Consider the following 24,066-nt stretch of genomic DNA (forward strand, 5'->3'; position numbering starts at 1 on the left):
ATACTTGTTTGAAGTCAAAAGACTACTCTTTATTAGTCTGAGAGTAAATTAAAGAGACTACTATCTTAGTGAATTCTTTTATGGCATCTTAAATTCATTTCAGGTGTTGAACATTTTTAAGTAATCCTTAAATGGATGACTTAATATGGTGGCAATTTTCTGCTTTTAATTTGTACTTGAGAGTAACCTCTTTGACTACACTCACTGTTACACTGGAGTTGCCACAGTTTACACAGGAAACTGAGTGGCACAAATTTTCTACTTTGTAATGTTTGGTTTAGGGTACTGTAAAAATCCAAAGTTATTCACCACTCTTTCTGTAGTCTCTTCTCTTACCTTCTTTCTCTTTTTTCTGATAGAAATTTTTCTAGCAAGCGTAGAATAATACTAAAATTATTAGCTCCCATTGCTATTTAAACAATGGAACGCTCAGGAGAAATACTTTTATATACAAGGAATTAATGTTTCGTACTTAAACTTCTTTTGAAACTTTTAGAAACAAACTGGAGAAATATGGTGGAAACATCTGATGGGTTAGAGACCTCTGAAAATGAGAGAGAATCCTCGTGCAAGACTGCAGCACCAGAAAAAGCTGGTAATGGTCCAGTGGAAAAAGCCACTCTTAATAAACAACCACCTCTGGCTACAACTGGCACTACCTCAGCAACAAATCATGGAAAATCCACCCCAGGTGACAAAGATGAGGTGAAACCAGATGACAATCTGGAATGGGCCTCACAGCAGAGCACCGAAACAGGATCGCTGGATGGCAGCTGCCGGGATCTCTTGAATTCCTCCATGACTAGTACCACCAGTACTCTCGTACCAGGAATGCTGGAAGAGGAGGAGGAGGAAGAAGATGAGGATGATGAGGATTATGCCCATGAACCAATTTCTGTAGAGGTTCAGCTCAACAGCAGAATTGAATCTTGGGTTTCAGAGACCCAGAGAACTATGGAGACGCTTCAGCTCGGGAAGACCCTGAGTGGTGCTGAAGAAGACAATGGAGAACAAAGTGAAGAGGAAGAAATAGAGACTTCTGAGCAGGCTGATCCCGGCACTGATGGGGAGGAATGGACAAATGATAAGCATGCAAGTAACACTCAACATAAACCCACCATCTGCAGTTCTTTGAACAAAGAACACACAGATTCCATCTACATGCCGTAAAAATAAGCAGGAACTCAGGAACTTTTTAGAAGTTACATTAAAACTAACCGTTGTAAAGGTTGCAGCCATTATTTCATATGCTTCATCTCAACATTTTGCACTGTTAAAACATTTAATACGTGTATTTAATTCACAACAATATTTTTGTAGCTGTCTGTTACTTGTTTGATTTAAAAACTAGCTTAGCTCTTAATCAGTATTGGTTTTCCAGATTAGAAGCTGTGTGGAAAATTTGTAAGTATTCATTTGATCTTTTTTAAAAGAAAACATCTTGTAACTGACCAGCTTTAAGCAAAATTCTTCATTTAGCTTGTTTTCAAACAGATAAGGTACATTAACACTGACAAATTACCAACGAGTCACATTGGTGGTGTGGTGTTAATGCCAGGCCTGTCAGTGTATTTGGCTATGAGTTTCTGGTCCTATCTAGAAATAAAATTCAGCTTCTCTTTCAAGAAAAGCTAGAAAAAACCATTTGCAGTCCTAATGGGAATTAAATACTAGAGAAATTGTGTGTGATTCTTCTGCTAAGATAGATGCAGCTTTTTAGTTGATCTTGGTGAATGCATCGTTAAAAAGATGCTGATGGCTGAGATAGCTACAATAAGCTATAACAACTTTGATTCCAGAAAAAGCTTTAAACCAGAGGGATGTAATTAACGTTATGCAGTTTTTTTACAAGGTGGAAATACTGCATTAAAAAAAAAACAGGAAAGAAAACAACAATTCCCCATTCTCTCAGCAGTTGCTGTCTGCCAAACCACACGAAGTGACTCATTAACCATAATCCCTATCCAGGGCTTTTAGTAAACTGATGACTTCCTTTCTCTCTCCTGTCACTTACCTCAGGAATGCTGTTTTGCATATTGTATTCTGCATAACATTGCAAAAAGCAAGAATAATCCTTTTAACTGCAAGTGTGAGTGATGTGGTGGCTCGGGGTATCTATGGTTCACCTGCATGCCATGACCCTGGCCAGGATGTATCTTAACAATTCTTGCTGAAAGTGTGGCCTCTTTGTCTGGTCTTGCTGTTGTAGCAGCTTTAGGAGTTGACCTCTGGAGCAGAAAAGGAAGTAGTTATTCTAGGAAAGGAGGAAGTGCCCTGTAGTATGGGGAGGTATTTCAGTGGTTTAGAGGTAAGAGACAAAAATATGCCCTCTCTGAAACATACCTGTTGCTAGAGAATTGTTCTGTGTTTTGTTCCTAATACTGAAGGGAAATGCATTAACTGATGAATTCGTTTCAGATTGAGGATGGAGTGTGTCTAAACCTTGCATATCAGGAGTCTGTTTTCCATCTTTGTCTGGTATTGGCAAGGGATGTACTGAAACTGCCAGCAGCAGGAGCTTCACTGCAAGAGCAGCCAGAGAGTTACTCACACGAACAACACTGTCTTAGCAAACATGTTTCTTTTAATTCCACTTCATTTTTCTTTGTCACTTGTATCAAAATGCGTGAAAGGCCTCTGGGTAGGCTGAAAACCACAGGAAATGGATATCTGAGTTAGGTGTTTAGACCTCACTTAGGAACATGGGACCAACGTTCATAGCACTAGTTATGCTGGCGTTTTAAGTTGCACTGGGAAAATAAGACTCCAGGTTTAGAAGTCATCCAGCCCTGGGTTTTTGGATGAGAATAATAGAAACTGTGTATTATGTAAATAATGCTTTGATAGCTATAGGCATAGCAAATGCTATGTAGATAAGCAGTGTAGAGCTGCTAGGACAACTGGCTGTTCTGTCAACGTTCTTAGTTCCTAAATGTAATCTTCCTAGATGTTAAACAGGTGTTTCATAGGAAAACAAAGACTAAGGAATGATGCCTCTTGAATGTTAAACCTTTTACTTGTCTGTATGACAGACTTCTACTGCCTGTAAGTTTTGAGAGTTTTTGCTTTAGGACATGACAGGTGTTTGAACTGCTGACAAGCAAAACTCGCCCTTGGATGTGTAAGCACAGCTCGGCACAGGTGAGATCAGTGCATACACTGAGGGCAAAACTTTGCCACAACATCAAAAAACAAAGGTGTTTGTAGTTTCTCCTTTTGCTTTTTCAGTGCCAGTGATTCAAATAACTTTTGATCTTGAAGTATTAACATCAAAGGCGCATCTTTTTATATGTCTTTTCTGAACTTGGACTGTCATTTTAAAGTTTTCTGACATTTATATCAAAGAAGTCTTGTAATATTGAGCCCGCTATTTAACTGCAATTTTGCTACAGGTTTAATAGAGTTCTTGAAGGTGATACAGCACTTATAATATCTCTCAATTTGCCAGCAAATAAGGAACCAGTCTCTTTTTAAAATGTGGCAGATCACCCTGAGGGGAGCAAACTGAAACTAAGTAAAGGAAACTGGGTTTAGTGCTTCCTTTTTGATAAGCTGGGAATGAGCAATAACTGAGAATGAAATTGCAGTTCCTTTGGGAGTGATCCATTTGCATCTGAAATTAGGGAAGTTCCTTGCTACTTGAAGCACTTGAGGAGAGTATCTCACTGTGGTAATTTTGATTCTATTATCAACAGAATTTAAAAAGAAAGCATACAAATGTTTTACAATACCAAGATTTTTTTTAAAAAGTAGCTGAACTTCTATTTCAGTATAAAAGTGTGCAGTTTATACAGGTTGTTACTGTCCCCATGAAAAGATGTTTCTGTAGTTATAGGTGTATAGATATTTTTGTTGTGAAAATGATTATTTGGGAAACAAATCTAATTTTCTTAAGGCATTGTTTATAGATTTCACCACTTTATCTGGTAAAATAAAAAAATGTATCTGTGGTAGGGGTAGAAATCTTTAAAACTGATAGAGGTGGCTATGTATACAACCTATTTATATAAATATTCTTAAGTATCTCTGTCAATAATAAAACATGAATTTCAAATATGTAAAAGGGAAAAATTCTAAAGAACTTCTGTCCTTAGTTGGACCAAGTAGCAGCGTCTTAGTAAGGTTAAGGCCTTGATCCTTCTAACACATGCTTCAGAGTGTTAGTGCCACTGGCTTGAACTGTGGCCTGTTTATCTGCTTAAGTTGTGTGCAGGTTGTTGTAGGATTGGAACTAAACAGTGACAGAGGGTATTGACCTGTGTTTTAAAAACTCATTATAGAAAATGTTCAGTAATGCACTTGTTAGTGTTCTTCTGGTAAAGATAGGAGGTGTCTTTATGCTCATTTGGGTGGGTGGGAGCTTACACAATGTGGTTCTGTCGAGTTCTTTAACACAAAGTTAAATTTTAATAATGTTACTTTAAATATGTATGTAAAAAAAAAAGTATTATTGTTTGAAAAGCTGCTGTTTGCTGAAACTGTCATTAAGTATTTCCTGTGAAGTTGTGCCAACTAATGAAACCATCTATTGAGTTGATTTCAATGTCAGCCATTTAAAAATTAGACATGGCAATTTAACAGAACAAAAGCAAGCCATAGAAACCAGGACTGGGGGGTTTCTACTCCCCCTGCCACACACAGAATGTCTGACCCAAAACTTCCTCGCCAATGAATGGTAATGCTGAAAGTAGAAACCCAGTTGGCACAGCCCACCTTCTAAATGTTCATAATAGTTCATATAATTTACTTTTTAAATAGATTGTAATAAGAAAAGCTGTTTAATCTTAATGTCTTAAAATTTATAGTAATATTTAGGTTAAAGCAGTAGAAAAATCATTATAAAATACAATATGAAGGGGTTTGTTCCATTTCTCTTTTGCTGTATGAAGGATAACTGTTCTGTCTACCATACTTTTTGGAGTAATAACAGCTTTTTTGCACTATGTAAATACTAGTGGGGGATCCTTCCATAACTAATAAAAATGATTGTAGAAATTTATGGCTTTATTTGCTGTCATGTTTGTTTGGAAGCGCTGCCCTGGCACTGCAGGTGCTGGGAAGGGTCCATGTCACTCTGTCTGTGGCCACAGGGTGGAGGAGCCGTGTGGTGGCTCCACCTCTGGCTGTGGCACCTCCAATCACTGACAGGGAATGGGCACTGGAAGAGGGGCTGAAGCAAAAAGCAGGATTAGCAGAGGATTTTTCACAGGAATCCCATGTCCCTGTTGTCACACACACTATCTCAGTGATGACCAGAAAAATATATAGAAAAACTTACCCTTCTTCAGAGACCATGGGAGTGAACCAGGTCCAGAGTATTGACTTGGAAATAACATTTTACTTAAGAGGAAACGAACAAAAATAAGCACAGGTACCTCCAAGAGCTGGGGTTTCTCACGTGCTCCTACTGGATGAGAATTTCTGGTGACCTGCCCTTACTGATGGAATGATGCATGAAGTCACCCCTGGAAAACAACACCAAGTTCTCAGCATGTTGTCCCCTATTCTCTAGTAACTGCTCACATTTCCGTGGTTCTGGTAACAGTGTCATTAAATGGTTTTGCAACTCCCACGTGTGAAAATATTTGTAGCAACTCAGAAGGGGGGGATACAGCTTCATCCTGTAATTCTGAATTTTCTATTTATGTGCCTTAACTTCACGTTCCAGTTCTGTTATTGCAGTTGTCTCCTGGTGAAAGTGCTTCTGTTATTAACCTCACTTTTTAGGTGCTGTGACTTACTGTGAGAATTACTCCCCACATCTGGGTCCTGCATCTGCCTTCTCAACCTGATACAATTTTTGGAAAGCACAAAAAAGTGAGTGGCACAGTGTGACTTGTGCTATGGAAATGACAAGAGTAGTTACCCTAAAGCCTTACAACTGAATTTTCTTTCTCCCTCTTCATTTCTTCACTATTTAAAAAACATTAACCTTGAGCAAAGTTCTTTGCCTCTCTTGAGAACGTTTTAAATGTTTTGTGCTCCTGCACACACAGAAGTGGCAGAAGAAAAAAAAACAAAGTTCCTCCAGGAAGCACAACCACTGCCTGTGCTCTGAGAGCAGCCTGGGCTCTCCCACTATGGGATTACAGGGATATGGCTGGAAGCTTATCAGTATGTGTCTGTAATGTGCAGAAAGACCAGTCAGTCAAACTGCATTCTGCAACAACAGTTACTTTTTGGATTTTTTTAGGATCACTGTGTGTAAAAGCTAGGGCTCTTTTTTTAAAAAAAAATAGATTGTTGTTGTTTTGTTATTGTGGGTTTCTTTAAAGCACTGTTGGGCAAAAACAACAACCCCCTAAGGAGATGATGCAGCTGAAGACTGTTCACCTTTTGGGGTCTTTTCTGAGTTAGGTACAGGGAAACCTAAGGTAGGAAGGTACTTCTTGGCAGCAGCTCCAGCTGCAGCGTCCTCAGAGCTGTAAATTCCAGTTTAATTCTGGAGCGGTTGAATTCCCTGGCACCTGGTGAGCTCCCGCAGGAGGGGATGTGTGGGTGGGTGCACGTCTGTCTGGGCACTGCTGAGAACGTCCAGCTATCGCCTGTGTTGTCTTCCAGGGATAGGGCTTTAATGAGTAAAGAGCAATTTAATAATCGTGTAACGTCGATAACAGACTTGTTCTTACTGCAGGGAAATGGGAGAGGGGGCACGGAGTGAACCGCGTGTCCCACAGTGACCTGGGTGGAGCTGGTTGTGCTTGGGCCCCCCTGGAGGCTGCGGCAGCACCGACCCCTCCCGTTCAGTCTGTGTTTGGAGGGAAAGTTAATGTGTGTCCACAACGAATTTAAAACAACTTTGTGCTCCTTCTGCCTCTATAGCAGGTAGCTCATTTCTTGCAGAGTTATAGAACAACAATAAATGTTGTTGCTCAAAACTTGTAGGGATTTATACAGTTTCCAAAGAACTTGTAATAAAAGTCCTCCTGTTGGGTGGCATCTCTTGGAAGGGAGATTTTCTTTTTTTCTTGGGGGAATGAAAAAACCACACTAACTGTACATTATTTAGAGCATTAAACTCCTTATAATGCCTTTCCTGCAAGGGAAGGCTGCATTTTTCAGGTGGATTCTGCCCCTGGGGGTACTATTTCAAGCTCTTGGAGTTTTGTTAGCTGCAGCTGAGATGGTAAGTGCCCCTTCTGCCAGCAATAGTCTCAAGGTATAGGTAAGCACTGGAGAGGTGAGGATGTTTGGCAAGAAAAGCTGTGAGTAGCAAGAACTGGAAGAAGCTCTTGTAAAGCCTTCCTTGTGGAGGAATGTTGACTGTACAGGAAGAGAACAAATTAACAAATAAAAGTAACTGGAAATGCCCCCATATCAAAGTTTCCTTTCTGATTTTTTTTCCAAGTTAAAGGCAACCAAGGATGGAAGCGGGAGATGCACAGCTAAGGAGACACTGTGAGAAGTTCAACCCTGTTTGTGGGATTTACTGTTTTCAAATATGTGCTAGTGGATTGCCCTACAAAAATACAACTTTAAGCTGAATTGCAGGAAGGATGTTCCCTGCCTGTTACCACATGGATACCAAGCCCTGTGATGCCACTAAAGCATGACTGCTTCCACCTTCCTTTGGAGGTGACAGTAGTTTAGTGTTGCTGTTGCTGAAACTTGTCTCATGTGGTGGGTAATTCTGCAGGGATGAAGCTTTAGGCTGAAATTTGTCTTTGTCTCCTGATATGAGGCTGTGCTTAAAGCTGGAGCCAGGCAGTAGACACTTAATCTGCTGTTGCTTTCAACACTTTGTGGAACAAGAGACAGTGAGTGATGCTGTGTTTTGCTCATGGGCTCTTGTCCTCCTTGCAGGCAGTGCTGAGCCAGGCCGGCAGTGCTGCTGAATCCATCTTTGGGGTCTTAGGATGCAGATCTCCTTTCAGAAAACAGTGGTTAGGGCAGCATGCTGTTTTCTGATGGGTTGCAGCTCTATGTTTTCAATATGTCTTTGTTGAACCTGCAGAGGTTGGCACCATCCCCCTCAGGGGTGGGACAGCTGTGGCACAGGTGCCCCACACTGTGCTCTCTTTCAGTGTTCAGCTCTTGCTGCTTTATCTTTGATGGCTGCTTTCCCTCAGAGGTGCAAGGACTGGCTCTGGGCTGGTTCTTGGGCAACCTTCAGGCTCTGAATTTTGGGCTCTTGCAAAGGACTCTCCAGCTTGTTTCTCTTCCCCTGTGCTATGGGATTGTCCTAGTGGAAAAGGCAAAGCCCAGCAGTGCTTGAAGGAGGGGGTGGGGTGGTGGTTTTGCCAGGCACAGAGGAGCTGAAAAGGGAGGTCATGGAGCACAACCAGCTAAGCCCTCTCGCACACCAGGCTGGTTCCTCCCGCTCCTGCTCAGCCACAAGGATGTGCTCTTTGCCCAGGTGGAACAGCCCTGTCTCCTGCTGCCTTGTCCCGGTGCAGAGCTGCGGTCACGGAGCTGCGGTTTTGGACAGAGCAATGTTGCTGTGAGTGGTTAAACTGGGCTGAGCTAAACACAGCACCGTACCCAAGAAGGGAAATTGCAACTTGACTTTCAGTCACCCTTGGACATGTTTTCTGGGATTAGCACTTCAGAGCTAGAGTAGGAGAAAAGCAGTGATAGCCTAATCTCTGACTCTGCTTTTGTATCCAGCCTTTGTTCTCCTCAAACCCATTACCTTTGATCTGTTTTCAGCCCAAGCAAACCCTCTCTGACTCTCCTGAAAAGTAGGAGGGGCTGCAGTTATCAAATACATCTGGTTTTATCTCCTTCAGAACAAGGGCTAGGAGATAAAACAGTGAGACTGATGCGATATGTGGGAAAGTAACTTTCAATTGAAATAATACAGTTTCTGTGCATGACTTTCACTAGTTAAAATAAGCTGCTCCAGGGCTTCCCAGAGGTACCTGCCAGCACGTTGCTGGTTTCTGGATTTTCCTGCCGTTCTGCAACACTTTGCTGATTTCTGCCAGTGTCAGCCAGGCATGTCAATGAGGAAGGAAGGCGGACCAGCTCTGTGCACCTCAGCGTGAGTTAACTCTGCTGTTGCTATTTATACGGGGGGAAAAAAATCCCCTGTTCATTCTGTATTCTAACAGAAAGGCTAAGTTGCAAGCAGCATAAAACAGCTTCCTCTGGGTTGCTGTGAGCTTGCACCTACTTTTCGTGTGTGCTCTGCACGGGGGCAGCAGCTCCTCTCCCGGTTCTGCCCCCACGCTCCTGGTGTGAGGCTGCTGAGCTGCTGCTCTCTACTAAATTGGTCCCCAACTCGCCTTGAGCTCTCCTGTCACCAGGCATGTGCACCTGTCCTGGCCCCGGTGCTGCACACAGAGGGTGGGGTGGTGGCATTAATTGCCTGCTGGAGCTGTGATCCCACAGCCCCAGATCTGAAATGGTGTTGCTCCCAAAGGCTGCCAGTGGTGATGCTGGAGGTGTGGCTGCTGCCATCTCTCCTCCTTCTCTGCAGCTCTTTTAGAGGGGTGTTGGAAGTGGCTGTAGCTGGTTAACTGCTCCTGCTCCTACGGAATGGTACTGCCCCATCAGTGTGGTTGCACCTGCCAAAACTCCTGTCCCCTGTGACCATAAATGATTGGGGGCTGCTCCTATCAGCTTTTTATACAGCATATTTGAGGCTGAAAGGCTGTTTGAGGCTGTAAACAGGGTGTGATGGAAGGTTTGGGTGTGATGGGGCTAGTAACAGCAATTGAGGGAGGTTTCAGCTCATAACTGTGCACCAGAAGGGCATTCCCATATACCTGAGAAAACATACACCATCACCTGTCAACAGGCATGGTAGGGGCAAAGTGACTTTTCCCTGTGTCTTGCTGAGGCAGCAGCAGGTGGGTGGGTGGAGCTGGGGCAGCTCCCTGGGCCCTGAGTACTGTGGGCAACCAGGAACTTGAGCTGTGAGCAAGAAACACAGGCTCCTTTTAGGCAGCATACAAGGCTGTGGGCTCAGTTTCACCAGTGCTTAAAGGAGCTTTGTTCTCTCTGCTGGTTAGAGGGCTGATTTCCCAGTATCTTAAACAGAAATCTTGTTTTTAGCCTTGAGAAAAAGCTTTTTAATTTACAAAGGCATGGTATTTTTCTTTTCCCTCTTCTCCGTCCCCACAATAGCTACTATTCCTTGGACAATGCCCCTCTTTGCATCATTGTCCAAGAGGGTTCTGCTCTCGAGCTTGTATTTCTTGATCACTGCTGAAAACAGAGCTTGTCACAATTGCATTTTTCTCTGGAACTTGCAGTGAAACACCAGCTATTCCTCACCTCCCACACTGCAATCACACTTGCTGGTGCCTGTGAGTAGAGATGTGGAGACTGAAGCACCGGCCTCCCTCGCCTCTCTGGAGAAGCCCCCCCGAGCACCCAGGGGGACAACAACACTTTGACCAGGGGGCAGCAGGTGCTGGAGCCATGCAGAGCTTGAGACACAGCTGGTGGGTGATTAGGGAAGGACAGGCTGCTGCATTATTATTTCTTTTTCTTGAGAATGTCCCCTTTCCCCACACAGGTTTGAAGCCTGTCCCATGAACCCTTTTCACCTGCCAGCTCTGTTAGCTGCAGTAGGACACAGAGGGGCTGCATCTCCTGTAGGGCCAGTCTATTTTCTCACTCACACAGCTTAAGAAGGCTCAAATTGCCTCCTGAGGAAGAAGCAGCTGGTGAAGAACATGAGGACCACTGTGAGCCAGAGACAGCCCATGGCCATGAACCAGTCTGATCCGAGCTAAGGCATAGAGGAGTGTCCTGGTCACCAAGTCACCCTTTCCTGGTGCCCTCATCTATGCCAAGGGACTGCTGTAAGGCAGGAAGACCCCTGTTGTGTGCTCAGAGAAAAGGTAGGAAGGATGGCAAGGCTGATCTTGCAGGAAGAGGAGATTTGGTTTGTCTGTTTGCATGTTTTTCATGGCAGTGAAAAGAGAAATCTGGAAGGTCCCCCAAGAGTGGGGCATCAGCATCTCCCTGTACACTGGTCCTTGTCCCCTTCATGGGAAGCACAGCTGGCACTTCCCTCCAGGCCTTCCTCCTCACCACTGTGGCCTCCATGGCCTCTCCATCCCAGGGATTTTTTCCAGACATGTTGATGTCATGTTCCAGTGTGGTGTCGAAATGAAAGTTAAGAAAGAAGAATATTCATGCTAAGAGAGTTTCTGTGCTTTATGTACAATCAATAGTGCTGTTAATCATTTCTGAACATTTTCTATCCTTTTGTGCTCAAAGCTATGATTAAAGCTCCATGAGAAATTAGTCACTCTTTGTAACTTGTGGCTGGTCCAGGTTTTGCCTTTGGGTTTGATTTTGTGAACATCCCCCAAAAAGGGATGATTCAAAAGCAGCCGGTTCTTCTTTGAGCCACGTTTCACTAACAGTCTGGACCAGATTTTTTTTCCCCTACTTTATTGCAGCAACTATTGCATCTTTAGGATTAATGCCACCTTTTATACCAGAGAAAAAAAATGGCATGGCTATGTTGTGCTCTCTCTCTCTATCTCTCCAGCGCTCTGGCTGTGATTTTCTCCTTCTGTCACAGGCAGGGCACTGGGCAGCACAGCCTCTCCTCATGCACCAGCAGCTGATTCACAGCTCTGAACGCCGGGAGAGAATGAGGCCGGTACCACTGTGAGCGTGAAAATCATCACTGAAAATCTAGCGAGAGAAAAGGCCTCAGCTCATGTGGGAAGCGAGGCCCTCGTGCCGGTTTTCCCCTCCGGGCCCGACCCCCATGGGGCTGTATTTCTCTTCCCACCGCGCTGCCCCAGGTGTGGAAGTCCCCCACGGAGCCGAGGTAACGTGCTTAGGGCCCTGACATTTCCAGGGCGTAAAATAAACCCCGCTCGCCGGAGCTACAAGCGGTGCCTGAGAGGGGCTTCCCCCCGGGGCAGGAGCAGGGAGAGCTGGGACGAGCCTGCCCTTTCCTTGGGGCCGAGTGGGCAGCGCGGGGGCCGCCGCAGCCCCGGCTCGGGCTGAGCCGCAGCTCTTGGCCCCGCCAGCGCCGCCGGCGGAGGAGGACCGGCCGCAGAAAGTGGATTTTGGGGGATTTTGGGCGCCACCGGAGGGTCCCTCGCGCCCCCTCTCCCCCCCCCCTCCCCGCGCGCCGAGGGCGCGTGAGCCGGCGGCGGGCGCTGATTGGCTGCGAGGCGCCCCCCGGGGGCCGCCGGGCCGCGGCCGCGCGCCGAGCGCCATTCACGGCGCTGCCCGCCCGCACGCGCCCAGCCCATTCACAAAAAAACTTCATTCATAAAAGCGGCGGCCGCGGCTGCGGCGGGGCCGGTCCGGGCGCTGCGGGGAACGGCCCCGGGGGCGCGGCAATACCCGGCTGTTCCTGGATTATTACGGTGCTGAAGGACTTTTCCAGCAGGAATTAGCGAGACCGACGCTGCTCAGTGTTTTTCGTGGGTTTGTGCCTGACGGCGGGGCAGGAGCTGCAGCGCAGGGATGCTCTTCGCCTCTGGGGCAGCGGCGGTGGAAGTGCAGAGAGCTGGGCACCTTTCGGGGTTCATGCCGGTCTGAAAATACGTTTGAGCTCGTAGCTCTCTTGCTGTGCTTTGTGTGGAATATGCTTGAGCTTTCGCTGCAGCCAGGACTCGGTAATTAATGATGCTACAGCTGTAAGTCTTCAGAGCTAGGTGGAATTTAGTGCCTGGCTTGAGGCAGGAATGAAGGCAGGTTTGGATAGCGGCTCGTCAGCTTAAGCTGCTGTACCACTGATGTGCTTTCCCGTATGCTGCTTTTATTACTGCTTACAAAATGCCAGATGTCCATGCAGTTATAAGCCTTGTCCATTGAGGAAAATAAACCACTCAAGAGGGAGTCAGCAAAAATATCCGATAGGTTTCTGTTTTGAAAATTATTTGACTTTCTTGATTTCCATATAAATTATCTACAAGAGCCAATTTATGCAAGAATATCCAATTACAGACCTGCCAAGGCTATGAGAGAACGCAGCCAGCAGAGCCTCGGTGGACACGTCCTGTATGTAGGGTTATTCAGACATCCAGGAATGCTGCACAGGGCTAAGTACAGCCGATTCAGGAATGATTCCATAACATCCCTAGACGAAGGTACACAAAATACGTCTTTAAATATCAAAGGTTCTTCCTCCTCTTCCCATTCTTCAACACCTAATTTACTGACAGAAGATGTCTCCTTGGGGCCACAGGACACCTGCACCACCCTGTGCACGCTGATCCCCCGGATGGCGAACATTAAACTTGCCAACCCATCAAATCTGCCGGGGCTGAAAAATTTCTGCCTGGGAACGAAAGAGGTGCCACGAATCAAACTCACGGAGTGCGTTACCATCCCGAGCAGCCCAACCTCGCCCGAGATCAGCTGCCTGTCGGCCTCTTATCCACAGCCTGACCTGGACAAGCTGGTCCTAACCCCAAAGCCAGCAGGTGACTGCGCTGTGCGAGGGGCTGAGGAGGCTGCTCCTGTGGGCAGGCAGGACAGGAGCCTCACACAGAGCGATGAGAGCACGTACACCCAGGAGCCAGGAACGACCTACAGCGTCAGGGTGAGTACTGCTCACAGAGTCTCCATTCTCTGACAAAGCAAACTGCTCAGGGGGCTGCTGAGTGATCTCCATTTTCCCTCTCCTGGAGTCAGTGCCCCAAACCACTGAATTCTCCTGTGTATTTCCTGTCTCCTGATGTAGGTAGGGCTGGGATGTCGAACTGAAGGAGCTGAAAGTGCCCCAGCTGCTCCCAGAGGTAACACAACCTTCATTTCCAAAGGACTATCTTTAGACTCTCTGAGGAGTGCTGCTGAGCTGCAATTAAACCAGGGGTTACTCTGGCCTGAAATTCATGTTGAAGGCAAAACGGGGCCCATTCCTCACAGAGCAACTGCAGGCACTAGGTACATGCTGGCCCATGCTGCTGACATATTTATCAGGGAGGGTGTGGGGCAGGTGCTGCCCAGGTTGTATTTCCAGTATGGTTTTCTTCTGATCTTTCTGGAAATCACCTCATTTCATGAGGAATATCTCTGAAGGGGTGGGGTCACTGGTGGGAGCCTCACAACACAACAGTTGTTTCCCTCCATCTTCCTGCTCCTAATGCTCCCATGGCTGTGGGTCTACAGGAGCCTGCCCAAGGAGAGCTGCAAGAGCATGGCTGATGTGTTCTGGCCAAACTCTTGGTGTTTTTTTCAACCAGCCCCTTTAATTATAACAAGCAGGTCGGTAAATAAGCAGCCTGGGGGGTTGGGCATCATCATTAGAGAGGTGAGCAAGGTGGTCCTTTCCCTAGGGACCGCAAGGCTTCTTTGGGAGCTGGTGATGAAGCCTCAGATGGGCTGGGAAGTGTCTGGGGGCACAGTGCTGCAGCATGGCAGGGGTGTGGTGCAGAGGGGTGGTCTCACCTGGAGGCAAAGCGGGGCTGAGAGGCCAAGGACTGGGCAGTTGGAGCTGCTCCCAGTCCTTACCCTCTTGCCCTGGCCCTTGCCCTCTCTCTTGTGGTGTTTGGAGACACCCACTATCCCCATGCAGCTTCTTGTGCCATGTTGGGCTATGGGACTGTTGGGATCTCTGACCTTTTAGGAGGAAGGTCAGGTCTATATTACTGCTGCTACCAAAGGCCTTGGCCTTAACAGCTTGCTCAGAATCTGAAGAGGATCTGGCACTTACATGGAGAAGATCCACAGTTACTTTAGAAGGGCAATAATGTGGTGAATTAAAGAAATGCTGTAGGGCAGAGTCTGTCCCCTGTGGACTGGAGTGAGGCACAAATTGCCTTTCTGGGGTTGTTCTAAGAAAAGGCAATGTTGGGCTCACTGTGTCCTCGGGGAGGTGGCTGTGGCTCTGTGTGACTGGTGGTGACAGAGCACCTGTGTCAGTGCCTTGTGTCACCGGGGCTCCAGGGGAGGACGCTGAGACCCATAACAGCACCTGTTCCCCCAAGGTGTTTGTGCAAATAACAAAGAGCCTAAATATTAATATTTTAATAGGAGCCTGGACAGCTCCGATTCTCACACTGTTATCTTTCAAAACATACTTTGTATGCAGGTTGCTGCAGGCTTTACAAGATGGGTATTTACCCTGCCCATGTTCACATTCTACCCATTATGCACCTTTCCCACAGTGCTGCCCATCTGGAGCTGAGGTTCTCTCTAAATGGCGCCCATGGAGGCCATGGTACTTGTGTCTCCTGCTGGTGTTTGTTATGGCTGTGATGAGCCTGAGGAATATTCCAAAGAGGCATTTGGCCATCCTGGCTCTTGCCTGTTGGGGAGTGTCAGGGAGGTGGCTACTTCTGAGCAGGAGGATAGGACCCAGCTTGGTTTTAAAAATGTGCTATTTAACTAAAGTATGGAAAGGAAATGCTACTGCCAGATATTTCATTACAATACCATTATACTTTAAAATAATATGGGAAAGGCTGCTTGCAGCATCCTTTGTCTCAAAGGAGTTTTATGAATGTGCAGGTTAATCCTCTCCTAGCAGTTTGATGGCATATGCATATAGATACATGCTATCATACCTGTCTGTAATCAGTTGTGTGTCTCTAGAGTAAAAGGAGCCTGACTATAGGAGTTCAGAATGACATGAAGTGTGCCCCGAGAGAGTGCATGTGGGCACCTGTCCCCTGCAAAGTCCTGCTCTATCTACAGTGGATGTGACAGGACAGCCTGGAGCAGCTGTTCCCTGTCTCTGTGCGGGGAGGGGGGTTTGGGGCAGCACTTTCCTGGTCCCCAGAAGCCACCAGCACCTTTCCCATGCTCAGGGCAGGGAAATATTGTGGTATTTCATCTGCAGGCGCTTCCCTGGCGTGCGGTACCCTGACACTGCAGCCGGAGAGCTGCCCTGCATCGCCCGTCGTAAATAAATAGCTACACGCGTATGCACAGCCGGGCTCTGGCAGGAAGGAGATGGGCTCCGGTGATTCATGGCTTCAGAGCCGCAGCTGTGAATCATGAGTCGGGGGCTCGGGCCCGGCGGGTGCTGGGGCGGTGCTGGCTGTGCCGGCTCAGGGATGATGGGGTGTGGGCAGCCCTGCAGCGCCCACCGGCGCAAACCTCGACCCTGGGGCTGCGCCTCTGCACCCCGGCATCGCCCCCGAGGCCCAGAGCCTCTCTGAGGAACTGCTTCCAACAGAAACCTGCGTGTTTTCAGGCCATTTGCTTTGTCACAGCCGGAGAGCGGGGACAGGGTGGTTTGGAACCAATTCTTTTGGAGCCCTGGCCCACTGCAGAAAGTGGTTTTTTGGCACAAAACCAAAAAGGCAAAGGAATATATGTGTATGTGTCTGTTTTTATGAATTTTCCCTGGTTTTGGTTTGGTTTTTTTTTTCCAAAATATATTTAAAATTGAAAACCTGTGAATGAAAGGGTCAGACTTTCCCAGGAAAATTTCCATTTATCAAAAGCTGTTCTTCATCACAAAAAGCCCCAGCTCACTGTCCTTAGGGAAGGGGCTGTGCTGTGTGGGCACAGGGAGTAGGACAGACCAAGGGCCTGTCTGTCAGTCTGTCTGCACTGCTGCTGTTGCAGGGAAGAAGATAAGAGCAGAGTAAGCAGATGAGGAGAATTAGGCTAGCACTGACAAACCAGTAGTGGGATATTTTTTGTCTTTAATGGGCTGTTTTCTTCCTTGAAGGTGTCTAGTCTGTTTTCCAGCCTGTTCTGCCCCGGTTTTGTGCTGTCTCGCCGGTGACCCGGGGGTCCCACAGCTGCCTGCAGTGCTGTGGGCTGTGGGCTGCCTTGGCCTCTCTGCTCCCCTTGGCGGGGATGGAAGAGGCTCTGTGGGCTTTGCTTTTGGATCTGGATGGGGTTGGTGTTTGCTGGAGGAAGCCAGTGGGGTTCAAGCTGAGGAACAAACCAGTTGAATGTCCTGCAGGGTGCAAACCTGGGCCAAATCTCTTCATTTGTTGCCTGACTGGTGGCTGCTAATGGTGTTGCATAGTGCCAACCCCAGCCCAGTGAATCCTGCCATGTGAGGAGGGATGAGCAGCTGAGCTGACTGCCATGGTGCAGCTTGTGCCCTGGCAGGAGCACAGTGCCGCTGCCAGGGTAGCTCTGGTGGTCTCTGCTTTACAATGGACACAGTGGCTTTCCAACCCCAAAGCTACCACAGGCAGCATCTAAGGAAGGGCTTAGAAAACTTCCCCACCAAAGCTACAGTGGTCTGTGCATTGCTCCTTCCCCACATCTCTGCTCCCAGTGTTGTCCATAGAGGGAAGACAGCACTTCACCTTCCTGCCAGGGTGAAAGCAGGGAAATCTCCAGTCAGGTTCCTGAGCCTGGCAGGCAGCTACAGGGGGGCAGCACCACGGCTGTAACTGGCAAACTCGTTTTGCCTTTTATGCAGAGACCTGTCTCCTTATAAATCCAGTGCCATTGTCCTGCCATGTGCTGGTGGCTGCTGCTTGCTTCTGTCTGGTCTCCTTTCCAGATGGCTCCATTGCAATCTAGAGTTGAGTTATTCAGGCAAATCAAAGCAAAACTCTCCCACTGCTCTGCAGCTTCCTGCCCTGCATGGCAGAAATCAATGGTCCCTCCATGGGGCAACACCCACCCCAGGCAGCCCTTGCCTGCAAGGAGAGTGATGGTAAGCTTAGAAATGGTTTTTCTCTCTCTTCAAAAGCACCTTATTAAAGCAGTACCAAGGGGAAATGATCAGTGACCTGCTACACCACTTAGTTGCACACAAGTCTGTGGGGCTGGGTGGATCCGTTCAAGGGGACTGAGGAAGCTGCTGGAAGTGCTCACTGAGCCACTTTCCATCATTTATCAGCAGTCTTGGTTCACTGAGAAGGTCCAAATTGACTAGAAAGTTAGCAAATGTCACAGGCATCTACAAAAAGGGCCAGAAGGAGGATGTGGGGAACTACAAGCTTGTCAGTCTGACTTCAGTGCCAGGGAAGGTTCACCTTGAGTGCCATCACCTGGCACGTGCAGGACAACCAGGAGATCAGACTCAGCCAGCACAGGTTTAGGAAAGGCAGGTCCTGCTTGACTAACCTGATCTCCTTCTACAATGCACTTAGTGGATCACAGCTAAAGGCTGTGGATTTGTCTACCTGGACTTTAGTAAAGCCTTTGATACTGTCTCCAGCAGCATTCTCCTAGTGAAACTGGCTGCTCATGGCTTGGATGGGTGCACAGTTTGCTGGGTAAAAACCTGGCTGAACAGCCAAGCCCAGGCAGTGGTGGTGACTGATGCTTCATCCAGCTGGCATCTGGTCACCAGCAGTGTTCCCCAGGACTCAGTACTGGGGTCAGGTTTTGGACCCCTTACAACAAGAAAGACATCGAGATGCTGGAGTGAATCCAGAGAGGGGCAATGGAGCTGGGGAAGGGTCTGGAGCACAGGTCTTGTGAGGAGCAGTTGAGGGAGCTGGGGGTGTTCATCCTAGAGAAAAGTAGGCTCAGGGGGGACCTCATCACTCTCTACAGCTCCCTGAAAGATGGTTGTAGTCAGGTGATGGTCAGTCTCTTCTCCCAACTAACAAGCAACTGGACAAGGGGAAATGGCCTCAATTTTTGCCAGGGTGGTGGGGGTGGGGATTTAGGTTGGATATTAGGAAAAATTTCTTTGTGGAAATGTTTGTCAAGTATTGGAACAGGCTGCCCAGGGAAGTGGTTGAGTCGCCATCCCTGGAGGTATTTAAAAGATGTGTAGATGGGGTACTTGGAGATCTGGTTTAGTGGTGGACTGACGGTGCTGGGTTAATGGTTGGAATTGATGATCTTAGAGGTCTTTTCCAAACCAAATGATTCTATGATTCTGTGTTTCCTGTGTGTGAATCACTGTCTGTCATTCAAGCTGGAGCTGGAGTCACTGACTGCGTTATGGCAGGGAATGAAGTGAGACGTGGGTCTGGATTAGAAAGTGCCTGAAAAGCTTATTCACACGGGCCCTGCCTAGTGCCTTCACATCTCCTCCCACACAGTCCCTCATCCTGTTTGCAGTCACTTTCTGTCATCTCTTGTAAATAGATGTGAAAGGATGTGTGTGTCTTCAATAACCACTGTTCTCTCCTGCCACCTCCCTGTCATCCTGGTGCCGTGGGGAAACATCAGCCAGCCCCACATGACCCTCCAGATTCAAACACCAGGGGACAAAGCAGCCTCCAGTGCCAATGTCTCTCTTTGCAGGGAGAGATGGGACAGCTTTGCACGTGTTACCATTGAAGGAGAGGTTCCCTTTCCAGCAGGGGCCAGTGAGCCTTTCCTTTCCCTCCCAAGAGCTGCTGCTTGTCCTGGCAGGAGCTCTCCATCCTACTCCTGACAGAACAGAGGGTTCAGCATCCGCTTTCATGAATGAGGTCAAGTTTTTAGCACTTAGCTTGTTTCAGCGTTGGTGCTTTATTTTTCTATAGGTAGCTGAATTCTGCAGTTGTATCTGTGCTTGTTGCTGCAAGCTATTTACTGCACCCTTGTGCCTATGTCCAGCTTCCCCCAGCTTCCTGCAGCTCAGTGGAGGTGTGCCATGCCTCTAGTTGTGGGGCTTCAGAAGAGGAAGCCTCCTTGGACATTATCTTATTACCCTGGTTATCCCAAAAGCACCTGGTGAATAGCTTGGGCTGGGGCAAGAGGTATGCACTGCTGTGGCTTCCTCTCCTGGGCACCTGTGGCTGCTGCCTTCCCCATGTTTTAGTTCAGCCTTCCCTGCAGCAGGAAAGCTGGAGCTGCCTTGATCCTGCATTGCCAGATGAGCCTACTTTTTGTGGGGGCTGCTCTTTGAGGTGTACACCATGGGCACCACCTAAACTGAAATCTGCGCACTGAAGTCTCTGAGGCAGACATTGTCCTTCTCTCCTGCCTTCCTTTCTCTTTCTCCCATGCATTGGTTGTGCTGCTTGTCAGACTTTGCTACGGAGGGGTTAATATTTTCCTTGTTTAATTGTTAATTATTTTTTTCTTCCTTGGAGAATGTCTTTTGTTTTTTTGAATAGGTTTCTGGCATCCCATTGCCCTTTTATGTGCTCCACAGGCTTCTCCCAGGCTCTGTGACCCTGACTTCCTCTGCCCCAGTCCCACATTGTCCCCCTGCCCCGGGCTCTGCTGGTTTTCTGTCCGTTCCTACTGCAATGCGAAGGTTCAGCCATTACTAACTCTGCCAGTTTAGATAACCAACAACAGCTAAAATAAATGAGAGATGCAGTGAGGTGCCATGTTAATGCACTTCCCTACTCAGGCTTTTAAAGAGAAAAAAAAAAAAAAAGGTCTTTTGTGAATCATTGATAAGTTCAGCTTCACTCAGGGTCACTTATGCAAAAACCTAATATTGATTTTTCATCTTTGCTTAGAGTAGCTTCCCACGCATCTGTACAGGATGCAATGGGGACTCACTTATCAGCATATGACTCACCTACTCCTCTAAATTTCTCTTTTTTCAAGGGTAGAGGAGCAGCCAACCAGCTCATAGGATGCTTGACCTTATGCTGTGGGATCAGAGGTTGTCGCTGTGCTACAGGCTGAGGCTTAGACATATTTTCCACATTTGCTTTGTTCCCGTTAAGCAGGAATATCTTTAACAAGGCAGATAGCTCTCAAAGTCATTAAATGTTCATTAGGGAAGCAGTTCTGCTAACCCTTCAGATTCTTATTGATGTCCTTCCAGGTCCCTGACCTAATTCTGGAGTTCTCCCAAGGGTTACATTGCTATCTGGAAAGAAACCAAAATAGGGATAATACAATTGTTGTGGAATCCCTGCTTGACTGCACACATAACGTTCTCTTTTTCACACACACATTCATTTCTGAAAGTCTCCAAAGCTGAAACAGATACCTAAATCCAACCCCCTCTGAATGGCCCAGCAGAAAAATCGATTCACAGGCAAAGTGAGGCAGAGGAAGTAAATGCAATACCTTTCTCTGACAGACAATGCTTTTTCTATCTATTCAGACGAGGGGACAGAGCATGCATGTCCCTGCCTGGGATTTCCAGGTTGCCTCTGTATCCCAGAGGGTTTGGCTTTCTGCAGGAGAGGTCTGCACAGGCAGGCTGTTGCTGCAGCTCTTGGGCACTGTGTGAGCACTGCAGGATGGTCCCAAAAGGCAAACTGAGAGACCCAGACCTACACCAGCTTCATGAAATGAAGAGATCAGAGTGCTTCAACAGCACAGAGGTGGAGATCAATAGAAATGCTGACGGAATTAGTAAGATATGTTTGGGGAGGGGTAAATTCAGTGGATAGGCTTAGCCCAGCATACTTCAGTGAGATGGAAATGTGCCCATAGGTCAAAGGAGTCTGTGGGCTGACATGCACATTCTTGATATTTCTGAAAATTAGTCTTATGCAAATCCAAAATGAGGACAGAAATGCCTCTAGCTCTGTCCTGTACAACAGAAGTGTGGTGGTCACCCCTCATTTAAAGCTGGTCACTTTACAGTCCAGGCTCTTAAGAGCCGTTGCCATGAGCTGGAAAATTGCAACTTTATCTCCTTCATCTTCTGCAGAGGTTATTTGTCATCAGATGTGCAGCAGCATGGAGCCAGTGTTTTTCCTCGTGCCCTGTAATGCCTCCTACTGCTCTGAAGGGACACTCAGCTCTTCTGCATGGGGGCTCTGAGTACATTGGTCTCGTGGGCCTTTCAGAGCCTGTCTGCTCCTGGAGGCTCTGTTGTCTCCAGTATTTCCTCATGTATTCCTCCCAGCTAGCTCAGTGTCACAGGCCAATAACTGAGAGTAGGCAGAATTGGAAAAAAGGAATAATTGTATTTTGTTTCCCCAGAGTGTTTTACTCTTTTTTTTGGTGCTATGGTGTTGAAGCCATTGGTATCTTTATTGCCCTTCTCTACACTTTTTAGTAAAACAACATCTATTTAGGAAACAGCTTTAGGATGGCTGATTTGATTTTCCATTTAGGCTGTAGTTCTGCATAGACTTAGTGGATGGTAGCCACTTTTACTTCCTCCTGTGATCCTCCTCTTACTTGTGTACCAGATGTTAACAGAGTCCTCTCTTTTCTCTGTCTCTCTGTTTTCCATAGTACATGGGCTGTATTGAAGTGCTGCAGTCAATGAGATCCCTGGACTTTGGCACACGAACACAAGTCACCAGGTAGGTGGTATAAAACTGAGGTTCAGACCAAGAATGAAGAGCCCAAGTGCTAATTTCTGTATAAAGCTGAGGGTGCTTGCCAAGCTCTGAGACAATTTTGAATAGGAGTTTGCGTGTTTTGTTTTGTTTTTTTTTTTTCCTGAGTGATGATTTTAATTATTTGATCATTACAATAGGCTGTTTGCATTGGAAAATGAATTGTTTCAGGCACAGAGCTCATTTCTCTCCCAGTCCTTGTTCAGAGAGCCTCCCCCTGCAGTCACAGCACAGTGCAGACATCCCAGCTAGTCGAGTACCGGCAGCAGCCGGACTGTGCACGCAGGATCAGCGCTGCCTGCAGGCTGTCCTGGGGCACAGGGTAAATCCCCTGGTGCTCCCATGGCTGTGGGTGCCATAGCCAAGGTGGTAACCAGGATGGTCACAGGTCTACCTGCCACGCTGCTTCACACCTGACACAAAGTGTCATCACTCCCTCAATCCAGCAAGGTCATCTGATGAGTTTTTGTCAGACATATGACATTGCTTGACCTCATCTGCACCAAGACCAGGCTCAGCTGGAAGTGGACTCACAAGGAAAACATGTTGAAATACAGCTGTTTCCATCTGTACTGCAAGCCTAAGTTTCCAGGCTGCAAATCAGAAAAAGATTCACTCTCAGATACAACTGAATGTGGTTTAAACATGAAATATTTTGTGGTCTTTCGGAAAGTTTGCAACTTCTCTTGCAGATTGCTGCCATTTGCTGGGTGTTGATCATTAATATATGCACCTGTGGGGTAGCTGAAATGTCCTGCCAGGAACAGAAAAGCCCAGTTTTATTTTTACATTTATTCTTGTAAGTCTGGCAGTGCAGGAGTGTTTGAGTTTTCCAAACAATCACCCCCTTTCCAGCTCTGAGTGCTTCGTGCTGCCGGGACGAACTCATGGTCCAGCAGTCAGGACTAGTGCTCTCCCACGCAGCCCCAGCAGCTCAGCACCTCCAAAGGCTTTTTGGAGAGGTGGGTGGGTGCAGGGCATTTTGGCCTGGCCTTAGACATGTTCCTTCATCCACTAAGCTACTTTTCTGACATGGCTCATGCTGAGGATGCCAGGAGTGTGGCTGAGGTTTCCTGCACCTGCCCAACTCTCCCTTCCTGCTGGCGGATGATTTTCAGATGCTCTTTTGCTTCCTCAAGTGTTTGTATCAGAGAAGTAATGGAGAAAGGAAAGGAACATTAAGAGGTAATTGTTCTATTTCTACCTGTTGGCTCCCAGACTTATCAGCTGAAGAACTTGAGTCCTTCAGTGCCTATATACCACACTTGAAAGCTGCCCCATTTGTTTGATATGCAGAATCAGCAGTTGTTGACATTTACAATCAGCATAAGCACTCACTCACCCAGTTCCTGCATGTGTGTATGAAGAAGTGCCTGAGATACAAATACACTTCCCTCAGCCCTGTTGTTTACTGATCAAAAAGAGCCATGTAATGCACTGAACCCAAAGCAATCAGCCCGGGCCACTGTGTTCTTCACAGCTCAGCCAAAGTTCGAGGTTATCTCCCATTTGCAAGACATGGAGTGTGTGTGCTGCTACACTGACAGAACAGAGCTTTGGATGGTTTGTCTGGAAAATAATGAATATGAATTTCTGCGTGACAAGAGCTTGGCAACTTAAATTTGGGCTGGATAATAAGGTTTTGTTAAGCAGAACTATGTCAAAACTTAACAATGGAAATATTTCCATCACCTAAAAAAAATGCCACTGCTGACCTTAACGGGCTCTTTTGTGCATGAGAAATTCAAAACTTAAACTGTTTGCAAACCAAATGCTGAAGTGCTGAGCTCATGCATGCAAACTTTAAAGTTCGATCGATTACAAGCTGACTGGAGCAAAGATAACATTGATTATTCCCCTATTGTTCTCCCAGGGGAGTAAGTTTATAGACACATGCACAACGCACCAACCAAGGAGCTGTTGGAAATGATCCCATTTTAATCATCTCTGTTATTTGTACTGGGCTAAAAAATATTTTTACTTTGATGACATTTCACTGAGCAAAGTGGCTTCTTCTGTTTTAAAGTGATGCAGAAAGGGTCTTTAATTCTGTGCCCTGCCTTGC

The 24,066-nt window shown here is 46.9% G+C and overlaps 2 protein-coding genes across 3 annotated transcripts in view; both read left to right on the forward strand.

The window, feature by feature from the left end:
* Positions 1-4,999, forward strand: part of SECISBP2L (SECIS binding protein 2 like) — a 29,720-nt gene extending 24,721 nt beyond the window's left edge. For both annotated transcript variants that reach the window (XM_032699602.1, XM_032699603.1), the window contains exon 18: positions 497-4,999. In XM_032699602.1, coding sequence (XP_032555493.1) covers positions 497-1,170 — 674 coding nt within the window. In that variant the 3' untranslated portion in view covers positions 1,171-4,999. The remainder of the gene's footprint in view (positions 1-496) is intronic.
* A 7,186-nt stretch (positions 5,000-12,185) lies between these two features.
* SHC4 (SHC adaptor protein 4) overlaps positions 12,186-24,066 on the forward strand; it is a 32,600-nt gene continuing 20,719 nt past the window's right edge. The window contains exons 1-2 of the mRNA XM_032700628.1: positions 12,186-13,471; positions 21,895-21,965. Of these exons, the coding sequence (XP_032556519.1) occupies positions 12,887-13,471; positions 21,895-21,965 (656 nt within the window). The 5' untranslated portion in view covers positions 12,186-12,886. The remainder of the gene's footprint in view (positions 13,472-21,894; positions 21,966-24,066) is intronic.

This window comes from Chiroxiphia lanceolata, chromosome 12 (genome assembly GCF_009829145.1).
Source record: "Chiroxiphia lanceolata isolate bChiLan1 chromosome 12, bChiLan1.pri, whole genome shotgun sequence".
Lineage (NCBI taxonomy): Eukaryota > Metazoa > Chordata > Aves > Passeriformes > Pipridae > Chiroxiphia > Chiroxiphia lanceolata.